The sequence below is a fragment of the Odocoileus virginianus genome, chromosome 5 (assembly GCF_023699985.2).
Source record: "Odocoileus virginianus isolate 20LAN1187 ecotype Illinois chromosome 5, Ovbor_1.2, whole genome shotgun sequence".
NCBI classification, from domain to species: Eukaryota; Metazoa; Chordata; class Mammalia; order Artiodactyla; family Cervidae; genus Odocoileus; species Odocoileus virginianus.
The window spans coordinates 8,656,140-8,665,310 of NC_069678.1; the positions used below are offsets into that span (position 1 = coordinate 8,656,140).

Genomic DNA, 9,171 nt, shown 5'->3' on the forward strand with positions numbered 1-9,171 from the left:
CACCAATCGTCCCACCATACTGGAAATTCCTGAGCTGGCGCTCTATAATCTAAGAGGTTGTTGAGCTTAGGACTCTGAAAAGCACCTATGAAATCTGAAGCCTCCATTTTTAATCACAAGAGGCTGTGTTGCTGGCATCCAGGCATTTCATCTGATTTCTGGAATTTCTGCTCCTTTCTGCTGGTCCCTGGGGCGGAGGTAAGGACATTGGGAGAGGAGATTGAGAAAAAAAGATTAAAAACCAACAACTGATCCTCTGCTTCCCGAATCAGGTGCATTAGAGTTACTGAAAGAAGGTGAGGATCAACAACTGACCCCAGTTTTCCTTAAGAGTTGGTCAGAGTAGGTGGGGCAGAGGATGTCCCCTGGATTTTACCTTTCTCACAGGTCAGTTCCTGCAGCCGAGAGACCCTGGGGAAGCGGGTAATGAGAGCAGTGACTGGAACTATACGACAATGTTGTGGAAAGCATTTGGCTTTTGAATCAGATAGCCCTAAGTTCAGAAGCAGCTCCCTTACTAATTAGCTCTGTGTACTCGAGCATGTTACTTAATCTACCTGACCTTTAGTTCCATCAGCCAAGATTCCCTACCTTATAGGGTTGATGTGAGGGTTAAATTAGAAATCCTACATATAACCACTGACATAAAATAAGTGTTATTTCTTTTCTGTCTCCACAGCTGTCACCCCAGGGGAGAGCTGGCATTGGGGTGCCTGTGATGTGGACCATAACATTCCTGCACATACACACATACCACTAGCCCATGTCTTTGGTTGTCATCACACACTTGTCCACACACAGACACATACCCCACCCCGCCACCCCAGCTAAAGCAGCCTTTCCAGACAGGTGAGGTAAGCAGTTGGCTTGCTGATGATGATACAAGCTGTGGTACAAGTGCTCGTCCCAGTAACCTTGTTACAGTAATTAGTGTCACTCCTTGAAGGTGCTCTGGAAAGGCTCTATCAGGAGAACAAGAGGTGGTAGTGGGGGTGGGGGAGCCCCACAGGCATCTCCTCTAGGTTGAATGTGTTTGGGGGGGGGGGAGGAATTTTCCTACCTGTGCTGAGGAGGCCCTAGTCTACACCTAGAGTTATAACATCTGGAGCTGTGTTGTCTAATACAGTAGCCACTGGCTACATGTAGCTATTGAACACTTGAAAGATAGCTGGTGTGACTGAGGAGTGGAATTTAAAATTTATTTCATTTCAGTTAATTTAAGTGTTAAAACCAGTATTTATTTATGAAAAACTTTTTTTGGCTACACTGAGCTACACATGGGATCTTAGTTCCCTAACCAGGGATTGGAACCATGCCCCCCTACAGTGGAAGCACAGAGTCTTAACCACTGGACTACCAGGGAAGTCCTTAGAAAACTTTTAATATGGTTGGAACAACTTGGATATATGAGTTGATTTTTTCAACAGTGAATTTTATGAAACCTAAATACAGATCAGATATTTCTGGCAAAAATTTAGTTATCAAATTGGAATGTGCCGTAAGTGTAAAGGATATACTGTTTCAAAGGCCTAGTACGAAAAAAAAATGTGGAATATTTCATCACTCATTTTTATATTGATAACATGTTGAAAATGATCATAGTTTGGGTACGCTGGGTTAAATAAACTATAGTCTTAAAATTAATTGTATCTGTTGCTTTTTTTTTTTTTCAATATGATACCAGAAAATTTGAAATCACCTCAGTGACTCGCGGGACTTCCCTGGTAGCTCAACCGGTAAAGAATCCAGGTGCAATGTGGGAGACTTGGGTTTGATCCCTGGGTTGGGAAGATCCCCTGGAGGAGGGCATGGCAACCCATTCCAGTATTCTTGTCTGGAGAACCCCCATGGACAGAGGAGCCTGGCAGGCTACAGTCCTTGGGGTTGAAAAGAGTTGGACACGACAGAGCGACTCGGCACAGCACAGCACAAGGGACTATTTCTCCTGGGCAGTTCTGGAGGCTGTGGGGCTCAGGCAACAGCAGCTCCTGATCCAGACACATGTCATCTGTTCCCCACTGCCTCAGGGTGGGGGTGCTTCCCAGAGAAGATTTCTCTGAACTGCAATGCTGCTCCTGCCCTTTTCTGCATTGCAGTGTGCACAATTGAAACGAGAAGTTCTAGCACCTGTCCTCCAAGTCCAAATCTAACAAGCAGCTGGTGGAAGATTTTGGAGATGGGGGAAGAGGGGCGTGCCCCAGGGGAACCTTTCTGGTGTCTTATAACCTGGGGAGGAGAGGTTGCTGCAAGGCTAAGAGAACTGTCTGTGCGGTGGGGGGCAGGGTTGGAGGCTCCAGGGTACTCAAGATTGCCTAATTCCCCAGCCTCACTCTCCAAACTGCTGGGTTTCACATTCACCTCTGCATCCTCCCCACCCCACCCCCATATTCCCACCTCTGCCCCGTTGAAGAGTTTGCCTACTGGTGAAGTCTGGCTGCCTCCATATGGCACCAGCTTCTCTCACCTGTCAGGGATAGTTTGGGCTGGGAGTAGAGTCTCCCCAGAGCAAGGACTATGACAGCAGGAATGGCTTGGAAGCTGATGATGCTTGCGGATTGTTGGGTGAGGGATGGGTGGGGGCCCAGAAGATGGAGGGGAACTGGGGATGCTGTGCAGATGCTGCTGCAGAGAGGGAGGGAGAAAGAGAGGCTCCCCGGGACCTCGTGACTCTCCACTTCTTGGTCCCTCCTCCCAGCTCCTTTCCTCTCCTTTCACTCCTCCCCTTCCTATGATGCTGAGATTCCTTCTACCTCTCTTGAGCTCGCAGCATCTCCACTTTTTCTGGCACTGCTTTGCCCTCTCTTTGAAGCACATTCAGAGGCAGTCAGCATCTTCTCCTCCCACTCCACCTCAGCATCTGGGGTCTCTGTAAGGACAGCAGAAAGGCGTGTAGTTCCTGCTGCTCCTTCTTCCCTCCACTTTTCACTAGAGCTTGCAGTGCCCCTCCCACCTTGCTCCTCCAAACCTAGTCCTGTTGTGTTCTGGGTCTCTCTCCTTTGACAGCTGCAGATTCTCGTTTTTGTTAGCATTTTGTGGACGTTCTCTTGCCTTCCACTAACGGCGCTGCTGCTGCTGCTGCTGCTGCGTCACTTCAGTCATGTCCGACTCTGTGTGACCCCATCCCTGGGATTCTCCAGGCAAGAACACTGGAGTGGGTTGCCATTTCCTTCTCCAATGCATGAAAGGAAAAAATGAAAGTGAAGTCGCTCTGTCGTGTCTGACTCTTAGTGACCCCATGGACTGCAGCCTACCAGGCTCCTCCATCCATGGGATTTTCCAGGCAAGAGTACTGGAGTGGGGTGCCATTGCCTTCTCCAACCAAGGGCACTAGGGATCTGCAAATCCACTAGGAATGGTAGGGAGAGTCCAACCAGAATGAGAAAGAAAGGGGAGGAGCTGGGTGTCCTGGGTTGGAATTTCTGCAGAAGGATCCTTTGGAAGGCAGAGACTCTCTGCCCCATCTCTGGAGATGGAGCACGCAGAGGAAAGGGCTGACATAGAACTGGGCTGGGGGTGCTGATCTTTTCAGGCATGGCGGACAACCTTTTGTATAAACCTTTGGCTGTCAGACTCATTAGATTCAGGCAAGGTCACTGGGTTATAGGTTTAATAGGCAGGCAGAAGGGTAGGAAACAGGACTCTGACAGAAAGAAGGGGTGGAAAAGACTGAAGTAAAGAAAACTCGAGCAATCACATTTAGTTGTGGCTGCCACTGTCGTGGCCTTTTGATAGCAGGTTTAATGATGTGACAGCAGCTGTAATGATATGGCGGGGGTGGGGGCTCATGCAGACCCAGTGCCAGCATGTAGTCTGCCCCTTCCCCACTCCCCCGTCACATCCTCTTCTCTTTAGCTTGCGGTCACTGGCCTTAGTTCCTTGTGCCTAGAGAGGGGACAGAGCAGCAAGAGGGAGAGAGAGACACTACCTGAACACAGAGCAGACTCCAAGAAGCAGTTGCACTTTCCAGCCCCACCCCTGAAGTAGCCTTATCGCTGCGGTTGGCAATTGGTATTGGTTATTGAGGGTATGTATAAGTGTATGTGAAGGAAGTCTGGAGTTTAGACTAGCAGACTGGAGGGTTATAGTTCCTGCTTTGTATGTGGTGTGTGGGCAGGGCTGGGCTGACTACAGGATCTACACCTTCCGTTTCCTGGGACCCTCAGGGAAGAGATGACAATGCTACCCTTAAACTGCAAAGGAGGCAGTTTAAACTGCCTTAAACTGAGGAAGCAGCATATGCTGCTGGAGTGGTGTGGGCAGGAGGTGGGGAAGATCTGGGCCGTTTGGGATGAACGTCCAGTCTGAGCAGCCTTGGTTCTCTCCCACTGTGGTATCTGAAGCTGGCCTAGATGAGGCCCCACTGTGGAAGGAAAGGTCAGAAGAGCTTGGCAGTGACCCGGTTACCCCCAGAGTTCTTATCCCCAGAGGTCCGAGGTGCCACAAAGTCGAAGGTCATGTGATGTTTGACCCGGCCTTTGCCTTTGCTCCAGAGGGCGATGAGGCCAAAACAGAGGGTCACTGAGGTGAGGAAGGGGAGGAAGCCAACCGCCAGCACCATAGCTATGCCTCTGCTGTCCAAAAAGAAAGGCCCTGGGATCCCTGGCGAGGTGATGTTGGGGTCAGAGAGAGTGCCATTCGGTGGTTCAACTTGGATCACTTCCAGCCAGGCCCTCAGGGAGTCATTCCCTGCCACGTTGCTGACCACACAGACATAGGCCCCTCTATCCCGGAGCTGCACAGAGCGGATCTCCAGTGTCCCATCCTGGAGGACCCTTACTCTCCCAGCCCTCCCCAGCCGAACCCCCTGAGGCCTCATCCAGGAGACGGTGGGGGCCGGGTCCCCATCTCCAGAGCAGGAGAAAACAGCATGCCCTCCCTCCTCAGCCACGACCCAGCGCGGCCCAGATTTTCGGATCAGGGCTGGTCGGCAGGTGAAGTGCCCTGGAGGTAGGATGTCTGAAAACTCCCTCAGGCTTTTCCCCTGGACATGCTGGGGGCCAGCACAGGCAGGTGGGGTAGAGCCAAAGTCCAGGCGGCGGCGGAGCCGGAGCAGCCAGAGGAGGCGGCAGTCACAGGTCAGGGGGTTGCCTGACAGCCTCAGGGTGACCAGTTTGTCTGGAGAAGGGAAGGCTGTTTCCTCCAGTGTCTGAAGGGCGTTGTCTGCCACATCCAGGAGATGGAAGGCTGTCAAGCCATGGAAGGCGTGGGCTGCAATGGAGGTGAGGCAGGCACCCGACAGTCGGAGCTCCTGGAGCCGCACCAGGGAACTGAGCCTCCGTGCTGGGATGGCTGAGATGGGGTTCCGAGAAAGATCCAAGACCCTGAGGAAGCTCAGGTGGTGCAGTGCTTGGAAGGGCACCGAGCTCAGATTGCAGTGGGTGATGGCCAGGCTGCTGAGATTGAGCCCGCCCAGGCTCCCTGGTTCCAGAGCCTCCAGAGATGGCCAGTGGTGGATCTCCAGCTCCCTTAGCTGCCCCAGCCCCCGCAGCGCCCCCGCTGGCAGCCTCCCAATGTCCAGTTCTCGGAGCCTCAGGGCCCCCAGTGCCGGGAGACGGGCCAGGGCTGGGCCAGGCACGGTGCTGAGGTTGCAGCGCTCCAGGGTGAGGGTGCTCAGCTTGGCCAACCCGGCAAAGGCTCCCGGAGCCACAAACACCAGGTGGTTGTCCCCAACCTCCAGCTGCTGGAGGCTGCCTAGCTCCCTGAAAGCGCCGTCAAGGAAGAGGACGATCTGGTTGAGGCGAAGGTCCAGCAGTGTGAGGGCAGACAGGCCCGAGAAGACCCCCGGCCCCATGATTCGCAGCCGGTTGCCCTGCAGCCTCAGGGTGAGTAGGCTGTGCAGGCCATGGAAGGCCCCCGGCTCCAGGGTGGAGAGCTGGTTGTAGCTCAGGTCCAGCTCCCGGAGCTGGCCCAGGCGGGAGAGCATTCCCTGCTGAAGCCCCCACAGGCGGTTCCCACTCAGGTCCAGGAGCTCGGTGTCTCGTGGGAGTCCCCCCGGGACAGCCTCCAGTCGCCGGTGGGCGCACAGCACGGCCTGGGGGTGGGAGGTGCAGTCACACACAGCGGGGCAGGTGCCGCTGCTCCCCACCGCCGGCAGGAGGAGCAGGAAAAAGACCGGGGGCCATGGGGGCCAGGCTTTCTTTGGAGCTGTGGCCACAGCCATGCCCTCTTTGCTCCTGGAACAGAGGATGACATGGCCCTTTTTGGAAAGTGGCTCAGATGATGGGTACCATGGATTTCCCTGAGCCTCCATAGAGGAGAGAGATTGTCTCAGCTTGGCCAGGTAGTGTGCAGACACAGGAGAGATTCTGGCGTACACCCACTGGAGCCTCCTCTCTGGGGACTCTCTACTACCCTCCACCACCCCTGGGTAACAGGCCAAGTGCTTACTAGCTCATGGAACCCTAGTCCAGTGGGGAAGGTTTTATGGGAACATGACAGGAAGCAGCAGGGAAATAACTTTTGAGTTTCCCTCTATCTCAGAGATCCAGAAATACCTAGGTCCCTTCTCCGGACAGCTGCTCTCCTAGTCTCTGCCCTGTCCCTCTCTGCCCACTCTTCTTTCATTTTATCTGCCCACAGCTTTGTCTAAGGCTTAAGGGGGTCATATCCCTGGATCCTCATTGGAGAGAGGCCTCACCTTGACTAAGTCATCCACGCCTGGAAAGCAGGTGGACCTCAATTCGCCCCCCACCCCCCAGGCTCCATTCACTGCCTCTCTGCCCTCCTCCAGCCTGGCCCAGGGCCTGAGGCCCCAGACTAACACGAGGCAATCTCCCCAGAACGCCTTGTGGATGACAGCCAAGCTGCACAGTAAATGTGGCAGAGGATACAGGGCACACATGAATCCCTCACCAGAGCCCCAAGGGTAGCCCACCTCCTCTGTGGATGACGTTGCTGGTGTAAGGGACCCAAGAGAGGCCTGAGCATTATTTGCTTGGCCCTCAGACTTAGGCTTCTCTCATTCCCCTCCGTGCTGTTTTGATTCAAACCCGGTGTGGGAGTCTGAGAGAGATCTCTTATCGCCTTTGGCCTCTGTTGCCTGAGAAATGCACAAGAGACACGCTGGGAGCCAGGGAGGCATAGACGAGTGAGGAGGGACAGTGTCTGAAGATACCGTGGTGGGAGTAGGCAGGCCCTTGGCTGGCATAGGAGATCTCCGCACAGGCTGTGCGCCCAGCCTGTCAACTTAAAGTAAGTTTCTGGGTGCCAGGTGCCTGGGCAAAATTAGGAAGATGGTGGCTATGATGACCACTGGAGGCTGAATGAGGTGACAGAGGAGAAAAGATCCCATGGACCCACCCTGTCTAATGACCACTGGGACCCCAAGAGAGGGGAGGTACTGGAATTGGCAAGGGATGGCTGCAGAGATAGGACAAGAGCAAACTAATGCTCCCTGGGAGGCAGGATGCCTGGGTTTCTTTCTAGCTGCATAACCCAGTCACCTTTGACCTTTCAGACTTCTGTCTTTCTGGGCCCTATGATGTCAACTTTCTACCACATGGGCCATTTTCTCCCAGGTGGAACTTAGGAAAGACAGTTAAAGAGAGTGTGATTTTTTTCCCCTTTATTTCCCACACTATACCCCCTCCCACAAGGATCATTCAGGTGGCTACCCTACAGCTATTTCAGAGGACCATAGTAATTCAGGAACTGCAGAAAGAGACTGAAAGAGCAAGGGATGTGGGACACTGTTCTGGGGCTTGGGCATGAGAAAGAATGGCCCAGCTGAGGCTACTGAGCAGGCTCCCCTGTTCCCAACCTAACAGGTATGGATGGCATGCTAAGAGTTCTCCAAGGAGCAATGTCCCAGCTTCCCTCATCCCTGCCCCCCTCCCCCAGTGCCTGTCCTGGGAAGTCCACCTGACAGCTAGCTCTTTATCACTACTGCTGCAGTTCCTGCTCTTCCTTCTTTCCTGCATTGAGCAAAAGTGCAGTGAAGCATGTAACCCAGCTTCCCTCCTTCCCCCTATTGTGAGCATCCTCTTAGTCTCCAGAGCCTGCCAGACCAGGGGCTGGCAGCTCCAGGCCCCTTCTCTTTAAAGGTGGCTAATGTAATCATAAACTTCCTTTGCCAAGCTCCGTGGCTATGGGACTGGCTCCCGGCCACTTTGCAGGAAGAGATAGGTGTCAGAACCACTTCTTTCTCTCCTCAGGTAGGCTGGGGTCCAGGGGCATCACCCTCAAGAAGCAGGGTGCTTTCTTCTTCTTGTCTCTGTGTGCCAGTCCAGGGACATATTTGATCCTGGACAGCCTCTTTAAAGCAGACTTGAGTGAAGCATGGGAAACTACATGTGGAGGGGGCTCCTGGAGGAAAGATCTCTGGAATATCCACACTGATTGCAAAATAATCCTTCCCAGAAGTAGAGAGAGCACCTGGGAAATGGAGGGAGATCTCCTTGGAGTCCTTCTGCCCAGGGGCACCTGGGACATTTTACTTTTCCCATCAGAGTCCTAAGGGGCCAAGATCAATGGTGGGCTGGGGGTGGAGTGGGCACAAACCCTCTAGCCCTCATGGGTCTGGCCTTGTCTCTGAGCATGTTTTGGAGAAGGGCAGCTGCAGCTCCAGGACAGGAGGTGGGGGCACTTACCGGAGAAGCCGGAGGGTGGCATCAAGTTGGGCACCGCGTCTGTTGAGGGTTGGGGTCCCGTCCCATTCAAGCTGCCCCTCGGCCTGCACCTCCCCGTCTACCTCACTCCCCGCCTGCCCGCCTGCCGGGCTGCTGCTGCTATTGCTGCTGCGGCTGCCTGCTGCCAAGACCGAGGTAGACAGAAGAGCCAGAAAGCATTTCTCCTTTTTTTTTTTTCCTCTCTCTCTATTTAAACCGGGCGAGAATGAGTCTGCAGCAACCCTGTTGGTGCAAAATAAATAAATAAAGCAACCAGGGAGGGCTGCAGCAGTCGCCACTACAGGCTGGCCGTGGAGGGGAGGGAGCGCAGGGGGAGGCTTGGAGCCCCAGGGGTGGGAGGGTTGGCAGCTCCACGGAGTCTCTTGGACATCCTGACTCCCACTGGGGAGCTCTGGGGCTGGCCAGGCACTCTGCATAGGGTTGTCTTTCAGTCTCACATGCCGGGCGATTCTGTGCCACCTCTCATTCTCAATGTCCCCTGTGGGTTTCATTTGTGGGGGAAGTTCTCAGCCCAGAGCACCCGCTGTGGTGCTTAGTCTGAGAT

General features: G+C 53.9%; 1 protein-coding gene and 1 long non-coding RNA gene across 2 annotated transcripts in view; one reads left to right on the forward strand and one right to left on the reverse strand.

Moving 5' to 3' along the window:
• Positions 1-9,171, forward strand: part of LOC139035128 (uncharacterized) — a 238,080-nt gene that overhangs the window by 3,030 nt on the left and 225,879 nt on the right. The gene's annotated exons all lie outside the window — the stretch shown is intronic.
• Positions 3,696-7,514, reverse strand: LINGO4 (leucine rich repeat and Ig domain containing 4). The gene has a single exon (XM_020874332.2). It carries the CDS (start codon positions 6,248-6,250, stop codon positions 4,376-4,378), a length of 1,875 nt encoding a protein of 624 aa, XP_020729991.2. The 5' UTR covers positions 6,251-7,514; the 3' UTR covers positions 3,696-4,375.